Consider the following 20,629-nt stretch of genomic DNA (forward strand, 5'->3'; position numbering starts at 1 on the left):
TCCAAAATTGAGTTCTCAAATGTAGAACTGTCTCTTTCTGCTTATGTGCCTACAGTAGTATTTAAAACGTGGCTGTGCGTCTTAAAATTCATACTACTTAAATAAACAGAAGTCCCCTTGGCTCCTTTAGAACTTGGCAGCTATTTTGTGAGTTTACATAAAATCCTCTTATGGCACCCTGGATTTTGGAGAGTCTGGTTATCTGAGCAGGCACTCTTCTGCTTATCATGACAACTTAGAGAACCTGATATCTGTGCTTTTTCTCCAAGCAATAAGAGAATTAGCATTTCTAGTATATGATTCAGTATCAAAGGGCCATTTTAGATTTCCATGTGAAATTAGACGTTTAACTTACAGGCAGATTGTTAGAAGGCTAAATGTTAAAGCAAGAAAATATGAAATTATCAGGGTGGCTTTATAATAATGGCTTTCCCAGGATATTTTTTAAATAAAACTGCTGTGGAAAATAGGATAATGAATGTTCATACTTTTCACCATAAGCAAAGCAGAACAATACGAGGAAAAAAACCCCAAATTCTATGTTTCCTGATGCATTGGCCTGGAATGATGGAGTCAGTCGGTTACGTCACATGAACACCAGGTAAAAGCCCAAGTTGAATTACATGTGGAGGACTGGCACTTCTTATCTCACCTTATCTTCCAAATTCTCTGTCTCTTGCCCCACCTGACTTAGATGACATTGCAGATACAAACTACTGCCCCTTTTTCACCGAAGGTGGGTGGGAAATGTTACACAGTGGGAGTCCAAACGTAGCAATGAACTCTACCGTGAAGGCTAAGTCATTCACTTCAAAGCAGATAGACTCTGATGACAATTTCCTTAGGGAGGAGTGAAAGAGTTGCTGACCATTAGAGACAGTGGCCACTAGTCCACTCTTCCCTTTCATCCACTGATGTGTCAAAGCCCCTTTGATGTGGCTGGTCAATGAATGATGACAGTCTTCCAAGCCTTAGGTGGAACTGGATGAGGAGCCTGATTTATCAGTGATTTTGCTGGGAGAGCTTCCTCATCAATTCAGGAATATTACTAAGGTATTTGGACTTAGGCATCTCGTAAAGTAAGAACGGCCATTTATCCCAGTATCTTGTCTCCTGACATTGGCCAATGCCAGGTGCCCCAGAGTGCATGAACAGAACAGATAATCATCAAGTGATCCATCCCCTGTCGCCCATTCCCAGCTTCTGGCAAACAGAGGTTAGGGACACCATCCCTGCCCATCCTGGCTAATAGCCATTGACAGAGCTATCCTCTGTGAACTTATCTAGTTCTTTTTTGAACCCTGTTATAGTCTTGGCCTTCATAACATCCTCTGGCAGAGAGTTTCACATGTTGGCTGTGTATTGTATGAAGAAATACTTACTTTTATTTTTTTTAAACCTGCTGCTTATTAATTTTATTTGGTGACCCCTAGTTCTTGTGTAGTGAGAAGGAGTAAAAAACACTTTTCCATTCTTCCTGCTCCCTTCTTCCATTTCCTCACTTTTTCCATCTTTTTATTGTTAAAAAAGGAAGGAAGAACTAATGAAGGGATTCCCTATTAACCATTGGCATATGCCCCTCATTAGTAAGAAATGGGGCAGTCTCTGACACTGCAGACTTCTGTTTGCATTTTTATACCAAGGATTACATGACTGACACTTGTTTCTTACCAAGATGGGACTTTTAAAGATAAGGTACCTTTTTCTCCCCTTACATACTTCTTCCCTTTGCTCTAACCCTATTCTACCTGCAAGAAACTGCTAGGTATTCTACACTGATCTATGGAAGAAATTAGAATTTTTACCTGAAAAAAAGATAATTCTGTACCGTGGATGCCTGTCAGTTATCATCTTGAACAACTCAAGGTTCTTCTTCAAGTGCTTGCTCATGTCGATTCCATTCTAGGTGTGTGCACGCCCACGTGCACAGTTGTTGGAGATTTTTGGCTTAGCGGTATCCATAGGGTTGGCTGTGACACCCTCTGGAGTGCCACACTCATGCATCGGTATATTAGGCGCCGCCAGCCCTACACCCTCTCAGTTCCTTCTAACCACCAGCTCTTTCCCTTGCAAGTGGTTAGCAGATTCTCCTTTGCTTTCTGATTTAGTGCTTTGTAAATAGTTTTGTTGATAGTAATTAGCTAGTAAAGTAGTTAAGTACTGTAGTTATATGTTAGGGTCCTGGCGGGGACTTTGCCCAAGGTGAGACATGCTCCAGTCTCCAGGTTTTAAGTCCTGTGCTTACTGTAACAGGCCTATGGCTGTTAGTGACCCCCATAGCAGCTGCCTGAAGTGCTTAAGGGAATCACATGTCAAATCTGTAAGAGCTTTTGTCCCAGAACACAGAAGGAGCGTGACATCTATTTGAGGGCCCTCCTCATGGAGGCTGCTCTCCGCCAGCCTTGGGGCCGTCCCAGATGGACTCAGCTCCCAGTACTTCAGCCTTTGTGTGCAGTATACATCCCCCAACATCAGGTTCTACCTGGCACTGCTATCCTTTGCTGATGCCCAAGAAGAAATCTAAGAAGCGTGACCCAGCACCAAACAAGAAAGACCAAGAGGCATCAGGTAAAGGGCCATGTTTAGGCTGCCTGCCCATCCTGGAACCAAATAAGAGTGTCTCCCCCTGAGGCCTTCTAGCCCCGCGAAGGATCTACCACTGACTCCAGGGAGCAGTAGGGGTCCCAGGCTCTTGGTGGAGCCACCGCTTTCCCAGGCCCTTCCGGTGCTCAGAGAGCAAAGGACTCTCCTAGCGCAGTCGGCACTGCACGTTGCAATGGCCCCAGCAAAGACTCTCAATGAGGGCAGCCAGTCATAGTATCCTCCTAGAAGGTGAGTGAATGCCGCTGGTCCCTGGAGCCAAGGCAGCGCTCTCCATTGCCATGCCCTAGGTCTCCACATCAATCCTTGTTGTTGGTTCATCACTTCAGATTGCCATCACCATGCCCCTTGTTTTGGCCCTCTTGACGAGGTTCACCCAGTTTGAGACGCCGGTCACCGTATGGCTGGCACTGGTCACCCTCCCACCAACTGTCTCCCTGACCTAGATCACTGGCACCGAGACTGTGGGAACATTCCCCAGTGCACTGCTCCCGGCACTGATCTGCTTATTTAAGGCACTGTTCATCCACGGTGATGGTTAGCCACCAGATTCAGCCCCACCATGGTCACCAGAAGGGGATTCCTTCAGCACAGAAAGGGAGTTCAGCCCCTCGCGGAGATAGCACTGGTGTGATTGGGCACCTGCGGCTACATCCACTTCCACAATGCTGCCCTGACAGCAGGGCCAGTGGCCAGTGCAATGGCCCTACTGGGGTGTGTTGGTTATGCTGATGCCTCCTTCACCTCAATCTTTGGGAGCTGCTTCAAAAAAGTAACAGACAGCATGAGTGGCACCAGGATTGGTGTGCAGAGCACAATCGGATGCTGGGGTGAAGGAACACGTGCCCAAAACCTCCTTCCCACATGAAGGATGAAGCCTTGGGCCCTCCCCTGGTAGTCCAGTTGTCCTCATCCTCTCCAGTTGAGGCTGTTGCAGGGCCCTCTCACGCTAGCCCACTGGACAATTTTAAGGAGCACCAAGCCCTGCTCCGAAAGGTGGCCACAAACTTAGGCCTAGAGGTAGAGAAGATGGCCCCGAATTCTTGTTGAGGCAGATACTACAGCGACATGTTGCTCCCTCCAAATGGTCTTGGGACGTAGCTGATTTGGCTGCGAGGGTGGTCACTTTAGCAGTGGTTTTGAGATGCAGTTCTCGGTCATCTGTTCACATGTTCACGTCTCACTACACGCTTACCCAGTAAGTCCAGGACGATGCTGGCTTTAGTAGAGCAGTGTTGCAAGCTGCACAACCATAAACTCGTAGCCCATCTACAGGAATACTGCTTGTGAGTCACCTAGAATGGAATCGACATGAGCAAGCGCTCGAAGAAAAAATGGTTACCTACCTTTCATAACTATTGTTCTTCGAGATGTGTTGCTCACGTCCATTCCATTGCCCGCCCTTCTGCCCCTCTGTCGGAGTTTCCAACAAGAAGGAACTGAGATGGTCTAGGGCCAGTGGCGCCTAATATACCAATGCATGAGTGCAGCACTCCAAAGGGCGCTACAGCTGACCCTACAGATACCTCTAAGGCAAAAGTCTCCAACAACTCTGCACGTGGGTGTGCACACACCTAGAATGGAATGGACATGAGCAGCATATTAAAGAACAACAGTTACATAAGGTAGATTACTGTGTTTTTTATTTCTGAAGTTATAGAGGTTAACATTTTTAGGTTAGGGTTTTTGATTGTTTTGATTTAAAGAATCCATGTTTTTGTATGATCTTCTAACCATCATTGACTGAGGCTGGGATCCAAAGGGAATTGGACACTAAACTCTAATTTAAATTCAATGGGATCTGGACTCCTAACTCCCTGAGTGCCCTTTGAAAATCCCACCCTTAGCTCTTAAACATATCACTTAGCAGTATTTTAGTGACGCTTCTATTAACATTTTTTCCCCTTTCCTTTGTGCTATGGGAACTTTGTCTGAAGAACACAGATAAGAGTTTCTGATGCCAAAATTTCAGGTGCCTTTTGACGGGTGGTTTTGCTTGACCTATCAATAAAGCAACTGACTCAACCATTTCAAATATACTGGTGCAGGTTAAATTTCTAACTGTAACAAACCAAGCCCATTTTCCATATCCATGCTTGTTACATTAACAATAGTGACAGGTAGATGACCTACGTTCGGGATACTGGCTTTTCATTTCCCTCTATAGCAGCCTTGAATTAAAAAACCTTTACAAAATAAAGTAATTTTCTATATTATTTGTTATTGGCTTCTTTTAACTCTAGTTTTCTTTAATCTGCTTTTGAAGAGTTGCTTGTTTGAACTATTCCTTTAGCTCTCCAGATGTTCTGTGAAGAAAGCAAAGGAAAAGAAAGCAACATTATTGTAAGGATGAAAATGTCTTCAGTCAAAGGTCCATAAACAAATAGCATCTTCCCTCCCTTCTGCCCAGGTGATAGAGAGGAACTTTATTTAATTTCTTGTTTCTCATTTTTTCCTTTTCTCTTAAGAAGTGTGGCCTGGGATACGGTAAGTGCATTCTTCCTCATATACTCATTTAGTAGAATATCAAATAAATTGGTAAAAGTTTTTCTCATTTATAGTCATGGAACCTTGAAATCCAAGGAAGCATTATTCAATAGAATACACCCTACCGTTAGACACCAGGAGCCTTATGTTTAAACAAATGTGGCTATGATTTGATTTCAGCAAAGTTACACAGCAGTAAATCTGACTGTGTATTTCATTCATTAAATAATAGATACTTCATGAATAATGGTATACACAAAGCCGTAATCTAAGATGACTATTTAAAACCATTGATTTATAAGCAGCCCAGATCAGTAAAAAGAACAAGAGTACTTGTGGCACCTTAGAGATAAGAAGGTGTGAGCAACAATGTGTGTGCGGGGGAGAAATTAACATGGGGAAATAGTTTTACTTTGTGTAATGACCCGCCTGGTTTTTGAATGTTATATGTTAAATGGACACAAATCAGACACCAAGAAGTATAACATTCAAAAACCAGTCGGAGAACACTTCAGTCTCCCTGGTCACTTGATAACAGACCTAAAAGTTACAACAAAAAAAACCTTCAAAAACAGACTCCAACAAGAGACTGCTGAATTGGAATTAATTTGCAAAATGGACACCATTAAATTAGGCTTGTATAAAGACTGGGAGTGAATGTGTCATTACACAAAGTAAAACTATTTCACCATGTTTATTCCCCCCTCCCCGAATGTTCTTCATACCTTCTTGTCAACTTTTGCAAATGGACCATTTTGATTACCACAACAAAAAGTTTTTTTCTCTCCAGCTGGTAATAGCTCACCTTAACTGATCATTCTTGTTAGAGTGTGTATGGTAACACCCATTGTTTCATGTTCTCTGTGTATATATATATATCTTCCAACTGTATTTTCTACTGCATGCATCCGATAAAGTGGGCTGTAGCCCACGAAAACTTATGCTCAAATAAATGTGATAATCTCTAAAGTGCCACAAGTACTCCTGTTCTTTTTGTGGATACAGACTAACACAGCTGCTACTCTGAAACCACATCAGTAAGTCGTTCTCATCTGATACTTGTTTCTTAGGCCACTTAGTGAACTGAGTTGCTCCTTTCTATAGTTTCAATTGAAAGCGTGTCCATGTTAAGAGTCATCACCACCAATCTGATGTGGCTCATTGCCACCCTTGGTGGTTTTGTCAGTAGAGAATCTAGAGAGTGAATGGAACTGGAGAGCGAATCACTCTGCCCCAGGGATGTTCCCTGGACTTCAGGGTTGAGGTAGAGAAGCATACATTGCTACCATGCTTGGTCTGCTTTTACAGAGCAAGAGGTCCGGTCCTGGGCTTGTCAGTCTGGCACCTATCATGATAACTAACAGCACCTACTAATAGTAATACAGTGAAGTTATTTAAAATGAATATTTAAAGTAATTTGATATCCTTGTGCCAAAATGAGTTAATTTGGGGAGTAACATGGCAAGTGTGCGTAGTCTTTTAAATGGCTGACAGGAAGTCCATCCATAACAACTTCCTTTTGGTTAGTGTTGCCTTACATCGGTCATTGCTATTAGAATCATAGATTATTGGGGTTGGAAGGAACCTCAGGAGATCATCTAGTCCAACCCCCTGCTCAAAGCAGGACCCATCCCCAAATGGCCCACTCAAGGATTGAACGCACAACCCTGGATTTAGCAGGCCAATGCTCAAACCACTGAGCTATCCCTCCCCCTAGGTAGTAGGTCTGATTACCAACAATCCAGATGGAAAAGTGAGCATAGTTAAAATGGACACTTACCATGTCTCTGGCATTTTTTTTCATTCATGAGATGAATAGTTATAATTAATTTACAGTAGCAGTGTTTTGTTTTAGGTCCTACTGCTGGTCAGTGCACACAGGTGTAATGTAAAGTCCGTACTTCCTTGGAAACTAAACTGTAAATCATAGATAGACATGAATGTGTTCCCCCATTTATGCTGGTGAAGGGGAGCAAAAGCATGGGGATCTGTTGTGAGGGGTGTAGAAGGGGAGGAGTTGCAGCTCCATGATATGGAGACATACTTTACAGTTTTGTTTCATGTATCTTTGGGATCCTTTATAGTAGAAGAAGAGAGAGCTTGAGAGCTGTCCTCTCCTTGGGACGTGGTGGGTTGCTAGGTGTAAATCTGTTCTGGAGTTAATGCCATAGCAAACAACCTTAACTCCTCCTCTTGGACCTTCTATCCTCCTTGGAGATGTCGCCTGGGCCATCAATAGCAGACCATCTTCTTGGGAAGCAGTACTTCCAGTGGGCAGCATAGAGCAACTAAGGCTTGTTCTGCTGCTCTGAAATCGGCAGGGCTGCTGTCTTATTTCTCTCAGGATCCCGAAGCTCCACAGGGTTAGCAAGCTATACATACTCACCCATCCCCTGCTTAAGTGCTAGAATCATGAAAGAATGGAGAGGAAATGCTGAGATTCTCCCTAGCAGTTGTCATCCTCTGCTTTGGGGTTTTTGTTTAGAAGGGATGATTGGGACCGTTGTTTACAATTATTATTATATATTCTAATGTAAATGGCTATTGGATATAGGAATTGAGAGATTCAAGAAGAAAAAGGCTAATGAAGTATCTGGTGCCTGTAACATAAAACTGCAGCTGCTTTAAGACTGTGTTGAAATATGAGCCACTATATTCTCTGCTAGCAGTTCACAATGGTGTAAAATTTTATCCATTTCTTCTGATTCATAATTGCTCTTTGGATTTTATGACATTTAGTACTCACAGCTACCACAACAAATGAAAAATATTATGGTTAAATCTCACCAGCCAAGATATACCAGTTAAAAAGATTGGTTTTTTCCCCCATGTTAATTTTTAGGTGATGGTTGCAGAAGCATTGGATATTTCGAGGGAAACCTACTTTGCAATTTTGATGGACAGAGCTTGCAATGGACCTGTTATGGTTGGCAGTCCACAGGGGGGTGTTGACATAGAAGAAGTGGCAGCTTCTAGTCCGGAACTTATCTTTAAGGTATCAAAATAACATTTCAGATTCAAATTGTAATCAGATTTCCAAATGAAAAAAATTTCCTCTGCAGAAAGATGTTACAATAAATAAAAATTTCATGTAATGAAATAGGGACCTCTTCCTGGGAGATGAAGAAGGTTCAGCACCTCCTTGTGTTAAACCTAGACCTCTTTTCCTAATCTAGGCAAAGTCTTAGTGAGGCAATTGCACTAAATTTCATATGTTAAACATTACCTGTATATGAAGCATTTTCCTAAATATGTCTTAGTCTCTTTCATGTTTCACTTTAACTAACTGGCAAGCATGGTTAGGCTAGTTCAGACAGGCTTAGGGCCAATACCATGATTGCCAATTAAAAAAACCCTGCTCTTAATTTCAAAGGCGGACGTTATCAATTATTTCCTCCTCTTAGTATAGATTTAAGTCTTGCACCTCAGATACCACTGTGTTGTCACTGTTGACATGTACTCACCGCTGAATGATGAGTAATGCATTCTAGTATTTATAATGTTTCTGTGGCTTGATAATGAGTAGATAAGCTATTCATTTGGGAAAATAATTGATACAGACATGTATAATTATGTGGGGGGAAAAAGCAAAAATATTTAATGCACATTTTTGAAATTATATAAACTTAGTAATATTACTGGGCAGCAATACCACTGTCTTGGAGATTTTCCAGAAGATGTCATAAAAATTAACAGCCTAAATATTCATCAATGCCATCTGTACAGTAATTAAAAATGAAAACTCGTGTCAGATTGTCTTGTCAGCATGCCACCCTGAAGAATTATATAGTTTTTTGGAAAGACTGTTTTATAGATGGTGTGATAATTATAACGTACCCTATAGGCAGCTGCTATAGCCTGAATCTCCGAGAACTTTGGCAAACTGCCATACTTTAATTACTAATTTGCAAATATATACTAAGCATTTTTCTTTTCAAGTTATAAATCTCTACTTAGATTGAATACCTTAATTATTTTTATGTACTTTATTGTAACAGGAGGAAATAGATATTTTTGAAGGTGTAAAGGACAACCAAGCATTGCAGATGGCAGAAAATTTAGGATTCAAAGGACCTTTGCAACAGCAGGTAACTTGACAGGGAAGGGTTCAGTTGTCTTCAGACAAAGGGGGTGGAGGTGCCAGTTCTGCTAAGTGATTGGTTCTGAGAGGCTTTATGCCTTTTAGGGTAATGCTGAAAACATTTGTATCTTAATAAATTGAACCTCTCTCATAACAGGTGTTGCCTATTTTAGATGTAGGTATGGATGCTAACAAAAAATTTATTGTTCCTGAAATTAAATAGATTCAGTCCTTGATCTTGTGAGTTCCATTGATTTCAGTGGGTGTAATGTATTGCCTACATGGATCCCTTTGCTGGATCAGGTCCTTAATATCACAAATGCAATATGACAAGAATCAACAAATAGGTGTTTTGTATAGCAGAAGAATGTTTTACTTTTTTTAAAGTCTGAGACACAATCAAACAAAAGCTGCCAGTTTGCTGGGAGGATTCTGAGGGTAGAATTTGCAATGCATCAGCGCTTATCTCTGTTTTATGCCAAGAATTCTATAGAGTACATAATATCACAAGATACAGTGCTGGAGTGAATCACTTTGTAGATAGGAAACAGCTGTATTTGGATTAATGTTAATGGGTGTAAAAGACAGCAATCATAAGCTCTTTCTTCATACTTTCCCCCATAATACAAAATGCCTTTTCTGTAGAATCTTTGCATTTTTAATACAGCACTTCTAATTATTTTCCATCCCAACTGTGCAATTAACAAATGCATAATCATTAAGTTGATTAACGCACATTTGAAGATTTAGCAGTATCTTCAGTGAGAATGAATGATTATCTCAAACCTTTCAACCCTTGCAAAGTTCTGGTACTTAATTGTTGACAACAATACTGGGACTGTTAAACTGAACTGTTGTGTACGTTTCTTTCCATGTGCCATAACCTCTTCAATGGGATTTACTAAAGTATGTAAATGGAATAAATAGATCAGTAAATAAAAAGGTGCATCTGAATAGTAACTACTTCTAGGGTATGATTCTGTGTTGCTCCTCTAAAGGTCCGTCTACAGCTCAGAAAGACCAACTGCACCCAGTCTCAGAGCCCGAGACTAAAAATAGCAGCGTAAATGTTTTGGGTTTGGGCTGGAGCCCGGACTATGAAACCCAGTGATGGGGGTGAGTCTCGGAGCCCAGGCTCCTGTCCCAGCCTGAACATCTACCCTGCAAGTTTACAGCCCACAGCCTGAGCCCTGAAAGTCCGAGTCAGCTGACCCAGACCAGCCACATGTATTTAGTTGTTGTGTAGACCATACCCTTAGGGTCTCAGCACAGAACTTGTAGCCTAGGGGGCAGGGAGCTACGGTGGCTTTAAGCACCTTTGTGCCCTCTTGATTCTGGGCTGCCGTATAACTTACAGCTGCCTTATGGCCCACAGTGCTGCCCGGACTCTCCTTAGCTCTGCAGGTAGCAACCTCATCCCCAGGATGCTCTGCCTGCCCTGGCATGCCCTCTACACCAAAGCTTGGAGGAAGTAGCCTAAGAGCTGTTGTCTACACTCATTGCCTGTGCTGGGGACTCCTGCCCTGATACCAGGCTTTTAGAGCCCCCTTATACTGTTCCTGCCCTTTTTCCTTGTTATAAAGGGCTCAGAGTGGGCGTGAGACTGTCATCCCAATTTTATAGGCTTGCTCACTGATACCTTAAAAACAAGAGCATGGCTAAATTTGGATGCAATAATGAATTTCTAGTACACTTCTACCCCGATATAACGCGACCCGATATAACACAAATTTGGATATAACGCAGTAAAGCGGTGCTCCAGGGGCGGGGCTGCGTGCTCTGGTGGATCAAAGCAAGTTCGATATAACGTGGTTTCACCTATAACTCAGTAAGATTTTTTGGCTCCCAAGGACAGCGATGTATCGAGGTAGAGGTGTAGTTAATGTTACATTATCTTCTATTTTAATTGTTGTAATCGTATATTAGTTTGCTTGCAAATTGTATTTTTTTTATTTATATGGATTTAATGTCTACTACTATTATTGTCTCAGTCACAGGGGCGCAATTCCTTGTCAGAGTCGCCCATAGAACTGAGAGCAGGATTTGTTCCATTTGGTGTAGTCCTGAAGAAAGTGCAAATATATGTGCATACAGAACACGCACAATTAGAGCTTGGCAAATGTCTCAGAATGGAATTTGCATTGGCTGTGTTCATGAACCTTCTGAATTCATTTTCTGCAGATTTTTGACTGAGCAAGTTTATTGGCAGAAATGATTGTAGAAACTGATTTTATGCACATATTTGTGAGAAGTGAATGTTTAATTCAAAGATGAGTATTCACACCAGAAATCTCATTCTAATAATTATGCCATCATCCAGTTAGGAAACAGGTTACATATTTCTGTGTCCAATTAAAACTGAGACAGATAATAGCTCAAATATTAAACACAGGTAACAAACTGCTTGGGAATGGCCCACAGAACAAGAATTTGCAGGGGAGGGGTAGCTCAGTGGTTTGAGCATTGGCCTGCTAAACCCAGGGTTGTGAGTTCAGTCCTTGAGGGGCCATTTAGGGATCTGGGGCAAAAATCTGATGGTACTTGGTCCTGCTAGTGAAGGCAGGGGACTGCACTCAATGACCTTTCAGGTCCCTTCCTATTCTATGAGATAGGTATATCTCCATATTAAATGAAAAAATTACATTTAGAGATTATTTGGCACATATTTAATAACAAATAAGTTTAGAAACCTGGAAGTTGGTACTGGTACACTATAGATGTAAAGCACAACCATTCCTTCAATGTTACGCGACTATAGTATTTTGAGATAACTGTCCAACAGTAGTAGTGGAGTTTTTCATAAAGGCAGAAGCAACATAAAATCAAGTTTGGTTTTTAATTTGGTTCCCTTCCTTGCTTTCCGAAAGATCCCAAATGTTTTGGTTTGAGTTTTTGATTAACTGAACCTCTGACCAAGAAAAAAAGCTTTGGAGTGTGTGGTTTTTGGGGTCCCAAACTTTCTGCTACCTCATTGCAACCAATAGAGTTGCAATATGCAAATTCGTTGCAGGTGGAAAGGTTGGTTTACTTAGCTGACCTGTTTAATAGGGGAACAGCAGAGGAAAACAGTGGTTGGGGACTTAATGTTACGTCATTAGCCCTCCCACCCACAGAGAGAGAGGAGGGGACAAAGAACAGCAGTGGGGAGCAGGAGAGACCGACTTTTAAACAAACCCAATCTTTCAGTTGTTGTTTCTGCAGGGAAAAGTTGCATTTTGATGTAGGAGGGAGATTTATATTTTTTCTAAACAGATTCAGCAATTAATCTGCACTCATCAAATCCACATTGCTTCTCAGTTTCTGAATTTAGACTCATTAACATAATTACTTAACTGGAATATCAGCATATGGGAGAAAATATATTCATTATGAACTCAAAAACTTCTTTGATTGTGCTTAAATTAAGCTTGTTTATATTAATGATGCTGTTCATTTTACTGAAAATCCTCAGTTTGTATACTATGAAGATAGCATTTACAAAATGTTTATCAAAACTCTTAGGCTTTATTCTTAATATTTTTGGTAAGGTAAAACTCCATTTGAATTAAAAACTCCTGTAATTCTGTAACTGAGAGCAGCTGTAATCTTCTACTGGACTTGAGATTTCATGTAATTTGAGATACTAAAAATAGATGTAAAGGTTTACTGTTGCCTTTTTGTGCATGCTACTTACAAATCACTTGATCAAATTTAGGCAGCAGATCAAATTAAGAAGCTGTACAACCTTTTCCTGAAAATTGATGCTACTCAGGTTGAAGTGAATCCCTTTGGTGAAACTCCAGAAGGACAAGGTAAGAAATGAAAGAAAACAAATGAATATACTATAATTCTTTCTTTATGCAAACTATACATTAAATTGCATGGAAAGCAATAGCAGCTTTGCATTAATTTCAGTGTGTAATTTAATTTAAGCAATATTCATAAATGTTCCCATGATAGATTTTAACTTGGCAATAGCTTCTTTGTCATCTAAATACTGAAAGTATTAGCGTCTGCATGTTGCTTGGTAACAAACAGCAACTTTTTCTTACTTTTTATGCAAAGTATTTTTGCTCATGCTATTGTAATTAGTGGGCTAGAGAGGAAAAAACTCATTATTTTAGGTTCATCTTAAATGTACAGGTAAGTTGCAGTTATAGGTTCATGAACATGAAAGATATCAGAGCATAGGAGAGAGGAAGACCTATTGGACTAATGGAGTTCACACCTGACTGTGTCTTTTGGGAAGGTGAAGGATTTGCTTCCCCTGTGGAAGTAGGTATAATAATAAGACTCTGCAAGATAAAGATGAGAAGCTGCTTTATCTTGTCTTCTGTTGGTGGCTTTTTCTGATATAACCCTGCCTTTCTGCTCTCTTGGTATATTAATTACACCAGCTTGTCTTCACAGCAATTTACTGACATGTACAATACACCATTTATGTTTCCTCTGGGTTTGCCCGTGTCTCTTTACAATGTTGTAAATGCATTGAAAAATTATAGTCTTGAAAAAATAATAGTAAGTTAGGTTTGGTGCAGTAGAAGGATGTTTGAATTTAAGGGAAGTGGTGGAGAACAAAAATATCGCCCTAATCTTTTACATCAAGTCATTAATAATGGGAACGAACTGCAGAAGTCTTAAGATATTCAGGTAAACCTTCAGGACAGAATTGAATGGAGCAGCAGCATCTAACCTGACAGGAAGAGCTGTAAAGAAAGGCATTGATTCTTGGGAGATGTGTTCCATGGAAGAGCAGTGAGAAGAGGATTTATTTCAGGAGTGGCGTAACGGACTGGTGGAGAGGAAGCTGAGGAGGGTATGGCATCAAGGGAAAAGGTTGTGGTTTGGGTTTGGACAAGTAGACTGCTGGTGCAAGGAGATGGTATGAAGTGCAAAGGATGGCATAACTCAAAGCTGAATCTGTGTTTCAATGGAGTGTAAGAACAGCAGACTTCTCATTCATTTCAATAGGCAGCATCCACATTTGGCAATCAGCCATTGTGTTATACAACCATGATGGAATTTTTCAAAGACAAGGAAGTAGGGATTGTTGGGCTGGCTAATGCTATGTATTACAATAAATACAATGTATTATCAAAGTAGAATATGACATCCATGCCACTCTTTGTGATAGTATTATAGCAACTAGTGGCTGGCCAATTGTTCACCATATACTTATTTAGATTTAAATGAAACCTACAATCTTATATTATAAGCTGCTATTAAAATAATGCTAAATGCATGTACACACAGGTGCTTAGAACACATTCCCATTATCATGCCTCGATCTCTTTTAGATTTATCTACACATGAACATAAGAATAGGCATGGTGGGTCAGACCAATGGTCCATCTAGCCCAGTATTCTGTCTCTGAGAGCGGCCAGTGCCAGATGTTTCAGAGGGAATGAACAGAACTAGACAGTTCATTAAGTGATCCAATCTCTGTAGTCCAGTCCCAGTTTCTGGCAATCAGAGATTAAGGGACACCTAAAATGTGGGGTTGCATCTGTGACCATCTTGGCTAATAGCCACTGATGGACCTATCCTCCATGAACTTATCTAATTCTTTTTTGAACCCAGTTCTACTTTTGGCCTTCACATCACCCCCTGGCAATGAGTTCCACAGGTTGACTGTGCGTTGTGTCAAGAAGTACTTCCTTATGATTGTTTTAAACCTGAGGTACCCCCTCCTGTAAGTAACCAGTACTCACTTTGCTACTTCCTATGGGCCTCCACTGCATTAATCCGCTCACTCCTTCCAACAGGATATCCGTTTTTAAAGAGTCTGTAGTATGACCTGGCAGCTCTTGCAAGTCTGTTTGCCAGGGCCTGTCAAAGAGGCTATCAGAAAGTTTGGGCCCTGCAACCATCATGAGAGAACAGTCAAAAGAACTTGTTGGAATATGTCAGTTAATACTCATAATATCTGGAAGGTCTGTTAATTCTGACTATTAGGTTCTCAAACAGCACCCATCACCCTAGCATCAGAGAACCTACCAAAATTATGACATGTAACTGTAAGGATATGTTTCTTCTCTGGCTATTCTCTCCATTTATTAGGGATTACATATGTATTTTGTATTTATTTATTGTGGTGCTGTGGGAAGGCTAGACCAAAGAGATGGCCTTGTGCATTTTACTCTGAAGATCATGAAGTTCATATTCATCCTGATCTCTTCTGAGATTTAATTCCAGACTTATGGGCCTCTTGCTGAGAAAGCTCCGTCTGATGAACAGATGGGTTACGTTTTTTTTCTGTGAAGTGAGGAGTGCTGGATAGCAGTGCCTAAAGCTGACACATTTGGGATTATTGGAATCTCAAAAATGGCATTTTTGTGTGTGTGGTTGTATTTATTTAGGTATCGAGAATGAGTAAGTATTCATGTGGATGCTGAGGATTTGAACAGACTTAATTACCAGATGCCTTCGGTGGAAGGTAACGTTACATAAGGGGCAGTTCCTCCATCTCGCCATCAGTACCACCTAAGTCTTTTGAGATACTCTTCGTCCAGTTGCTGATACCAGCCATGTCACTGGTTGGCTGAAAGATGATGCTGTTCGTGTCAACTGTGAAGGTAATAGGGGGCTAGATGTCATTGGTTTATTGCTGGCGTTTTTGGTCTGTAACGTTTCACAGTCTGCTCTAATGGCTTCACTGAGATGAACAACATAAGAACATAACATAAGAACTGCCATGCTGGGTCCGACCAATGGTTCATCTAGCCCTGTATCCTGTCTACCGACAGTGGCCAATGCCAGGTGCCCCAGAGGGAGTGAACCTAACAGGTAATGATCAAGTGATCTCTCTCCTGCCATCCATCCTCACCCTCTGACAAACAGAAGCTAGGGACACCATTCCTTACCCATCCTGGCTAATAGCCATTAATGGACTTAACCTCCATGAATTTATCCAGTTCTCTTTTACACGCTGTTATAGTCCTAGCCTTCACAACCTCCTCAGGTAAGGAGTTCCACAAATTGACTATGGAGTGGATGAGAGAGTGGACGGATCCCTATGGGATCCACAGCTCGGGCGTTGAAGGTGGAGGAGATAGTATCTCCTACGTGCCTTTCTCTAGGTTTGGCCTGAGAAGGATCTTTGAAGCTATTTTTGCATGATCCCCTAACCCCTTCAATTTCTTTGAGTCAAGCCAGCAGGGTTCCATAGTTGGCCATACCAGATGCTGTGGAGAAGTCAGGCAATAGGACTGTAGATGCATAGCCCATAAATATGTTTCATAAACAGCAAAAGATCATCCTTCACTAATATCAGCCCCATCTCTATTTGCTGTCCTCGCCAGAAGCCTGACAGGGAGGGATCCAAGAAACTGGCTATGTTTATGTGAAGATGGAGATGGCCCATGGAGAGTTTTCTAATTAGCTTGCTCCAAAATGGGAGGTGGTTAGATAGTGGTCAGTATTTGGAAAGTCAATGGGGACATGGCTTCAGGGCTAGCTGATACTATGTCATGCTTGGGAGTTATTCTATTAAATATGAGAAGTGCTGGCCCAGAGTAGTTGAACAGGTGAAGATTTAGCAGAGCCTGTGATGGAGGAGAGATGGAATTTCTTTGTCTTCCATGATCTAACCATAGAGACACACACACATTCCTGTGACAGAACCTCTTTATAATGTGCACTTGTTTTCTTCTGTCAACGCTCATGTTTTCTTCCCTCCCAATTCCTCTACTGCAGTTTAGCGGAGAATGATGTGGAATTCTGGGCTTGATAGGACAAGAGTGGATACTTGAGTGACAGTGTGTCAGTGGATGTGGTTAATGAGTGTCATAGAATCATAGAATATCAGGGTTGGAAGAGACCTCAGGAGGTCATCTAGTCCAACCCCCTGCTCAAAGCAGGACCAACACCAGCTAAATCATCCCAGACAGGGTGTTGTCAAGCCAGACCTTAAAAACCTCTAAGGATGGAGATTCCACCACCTCTTTGGGTAACCCATTCCCGTGCTTCACCACCCTCCTAGTGAAATAGTGTTTCCTAATATCCAACCTAGACCTCCCCCACTGCAACTTGAGACCATTGTTTCTTGTTCTGTCATCTGCCACCAATGAGAACAGCCTAGCTCCATCCTCTTTGGAACCTTCCTGCAGGTAGTTGAAGGCTGCTATCAAATCCCACCTCACTCTTCTCTTCTGCAGGCTAAATAACCCCAGTTCCCCCAGACTCTCCTCGTGAGTCATGTGCCCCAGCCCCCTAATAATCTTCGTTGCCCTCCACTGGACTCTCCAGTTTGTCCACATCCCTTCTGTAGTGGGGGGACCAAAACTGGATGCAATACTCCAGGTGTGGCCTCACCAGCGCCTAACAAAGGGGAATAATCACTTCCCTCCATCTGCTGGCAGTGCTCTTACTAATACAGCCCGATATGCCATTGGCTTTCTTGGCAACAAGGGCACACTGCTGACTCATATCCAGCTTCTTGGCCACTGTAATCCCCAGGTCCTTTTCTGCAGAACTTCTGCTTAGCCAGTTGGTCTCCAGCCTGTAGCAGTGCATAGGATTCTTCCTTGTTGAACCTCATTAGATTTCTTTTGGCCCAATCCTCCAATTTATCTAGGTCACTCTGGACCCTCTCCCTACCCTCCAGTGTATCTACCTCTCCCCCCAGCTTAGTGTCATCTGTGAACTTGCTGAGGGTGCAATTAATTCCATCATCCCGATCATTAATAAAGCTGTTGAACAAAACCGGCCCCAGGACCGACCCCTGGGGAACTCCATTTGATACCGGCTGCCAACTAGACATCGAGCTGTTGATCACTATCCATTAAGCCCGACAATCTAGCCAGCTTTCTGTCCACCTTATAGTCCATTCATCTGATCCATACTTCTTTAACTTGCTGGCAAGAATACTGTGGGAGACGGTATCAGAAGCTTTGCTAAAGTCAAGATATATCACATCCACTATTTTCCGCATATCCAAAGAGCCAGTTATCTCATCATAGAAGGCAATCAGGTTGGCTTGCTAGTGGGGTAGCTTTATCTGTGAGGATATTTTGGAATTTAAGCTTTGTGGGCAGATTGTTCTGGTTTGTGTTTACTTGTCTAGCAACTGGGAGGGATTTGATTTGTGCCTTTAGGAAGTGGTTGTCAGTGCAGGGATGTTTCTTGTCTATGTAGAGCTGTAAAATCGCATTCAGGATATGACTGATTGTCCATAGAGGTCCAGAGATTAGAAACTGAAGGTAGAAAATGTGGAGGGGAGATTTTGGGTTATTACAGCAGCAGGCATTGTCATCATGGCGTTGAAATCTTCCATTCCAATAGGAAAAGATAGTCACTGTGTCAGACAGCATCTTCATCAGCTCCTTTGGGAGAAGTGGTGCTGAATACAAGCTTTTTAATTGTCTACAGTTACTTTGTACAGAAACTTATTTTCATTAAAAACTAGACAGAATAGTTTTAATATAGTTTGGCTCCCTTTGCTCAGAAATTCAAGAACTCGGTTGTGAGTAGAGACTAACAATTTTTTGTCCAACTGGCCAACAATCTTTTATGCATTAAATCAAACACAGAAGAATTGGCAGAGTAGTAGACAATAGACTTTTCCTGTGCTTTAGATTGAAATTCTGTTGGTATTAGTGACTACTAGAAACTTAAGCAAACAAAAACCCCACTTGATAAGTGTTGTTGCAGCTAAGTTGTTTTTTGTTCAGCTTTTTGGACATTAACATGCAGTATCACAAAGTGACATTTTTAAAACAAACATCAGTAGAAATAATTTGCTTACAGTTCTATGTGACAGTAATTCAGAGATTGAATTATAATCATGATCAAGTGTATGTGTGTGTTTTGAGTATAATGAGTCAAATAAAACTGAATTACGAAAAAATGATTAATTACCAAAATTTATAAATGCTGCCTTGATACAAGAGCATGTTTTTGGTGGTTATTGGTGGGGTTGTTTTTGTTTTTATTTTCTGTTGTTTTCAAAAACCCTAAAGTATTTTGTATAGATTTTGCATTTGGAAAACGAACAACAGTATTTCAGAGTGGAAAATACAATTTGAGAATTTTAGTACAGTATTGGAAGCTTGGTTTCTAGTTCATCTAAGATGCACTAATGACTAGAAATGGATTAATGCCCTTTATTTTATAAATCTTACTCAGTTTAATACATTTAAGTAAAATTCCTGTCAATCTATCATCGCTTTATTAAGTTTTCACTCAGTTTGTGAAACTTTTTTTTCCTGTGGTACAAAGCCAAGACTGTTGTCCAATGTATTCCCACCAGAAGCCAAGTTTTAAACATAAAGGGGAATTTTACCCTCAGGAACCCCACTAGACCAAATTTTGGTTGCCTCATTTATGTGAAAAATCCTATTGACTTCACTAGAACGAATTGGAGTAAGGTGAACAGGGTTTTTGTTTAGTGTGTGAATGCTGGGTGGTGCTGGTGGTCTGTGATATACAGAAGGTCAGACTAGATGATCTGGTGGTTCCTTCTGGCCTTAAAAATCTGAGACTCTGTTTTTTCCATTCATTAAAATGGGGATGCGTAGTCAAATAATTTGAGTAAGAGCAAGGTATTGAAATGTACACTGATAATGGTTATCTTGTTTGGATCACTTCAAAAGGTGGAGTCCAAATTCTCTTGATACGTATAATGGGGTATATTGGCTCTTTAAGAGTAGAGGGAGGCCGGAAGACCCCATTCCAGGGAGTTGGAATGATCAAAGGCCCAGGAAATGGCCTGGTATAACAGAAGAGAGGCTGCAGTCCCAGGAAATTTTGGGTTGGATGAGGGGAAAGCCCCAGGAGGTTGTTCTTTTAAGGCCCCAGATCAGGAGCCTTGTAGTGTAGCGTGGGGCAGGGTTCCCCTCTCTTACAGCAATTCGGAGGATTCCTCTGGATGAGGGCAGTATATCAACTGCTTTCTCCCTCAAATGGGCAGACACTGGCAAGAGAGCGAAAAGGCAGACTCTAGGGAGAGGCAGCGATGAGAAGTGACCCTGTGAAGAGCTCCATGTGGATGGTGGAAGAGCCAGTAGGAATCTGTTCGAAATTGTCTGTGGGCATTAAACCTGCCCCAGGCAGAGGGTGTAAGACTTATGAGAGAGGCTGTAAGGGGCCCTGAGGAGGGAGAACAGAGGGAGGATGCTGCAAAGGGAACTTCAGCCAGGAGAGACTGCTCAGGAAGTGGCAGCTTTGTTACAGTAGGATTGTGATGAACAGGGCGTAACATATCAGACCTTTAAAGAGGCATGAGATCTTCAAACAAGTAAATAAATACTGGGGAACAATCCTGGTCTGGTAACAGGCTGGACTCAATTACCAAATAATATGCTATTTGCATACTAAAGGTTTTTTTCTAGAAACTTTTCACTTAAGTTAGAAGACCTTAAGGGCCGAATTCTCTGGTTCAGGATTTGCATGCGAAATAAGCCCAAAGCTGTGGGTTGCTGCTAGGGTGACCAGACAGCAAATGTGAAAAATCAGGATGGGGGCGGGGGTGGGTTAATAGG

The 20,629-nt window shown here is 41.5% G+C and overlaps 1 protein-coding gene across 2 annotated transcripts in view; it reads left to right on the top strand.

The window, feature by feature from the left end:
• SUCLG2 (succinate-CoA ligase GDP-forming beta subunit) overlaps positions 1 to 20,629 on the top strand; it is a 225,025-nt gene that overhangs the window by 111,889 nt on the left and 92,507 nt on the right. For both annotated transcript variants that reach the window (XM_030569524.1, XM_030569525.1), the window contains 3 exons: positions 7,931 to 8,083; positions 9,087 to 9,176; positions 12,864 to 12,960. In XM_030569524.1, the coding sequence (XP_030425384.1) occupies positions 7,931 to 8,083; positions 9,087 to 9,176; positions 12,864 to 12,960 (340 nt within the window). The remainder of the gene's footprint in view (positions 1 to 7,930; positions 8,084 to 9,086; positions 9,177 to 12,863; positions 12,961 to 20,629) is intronic.

The sequence above is a fragment of the Gopherus evgoodei genome, chromosome 7, assembly GCF_007399415.2.
Source record: "Gopherus evgoodei ecotype Sinaloan lineage chromosome 7, rGopEvg1_v1.p, whole genome shotgun sequence".
Taxonomy (NCBI): Eukaryota; Metazoa; Chordata; order Testudines; family Testudinidae; genus Gopherus; species Gopherus evgoodei.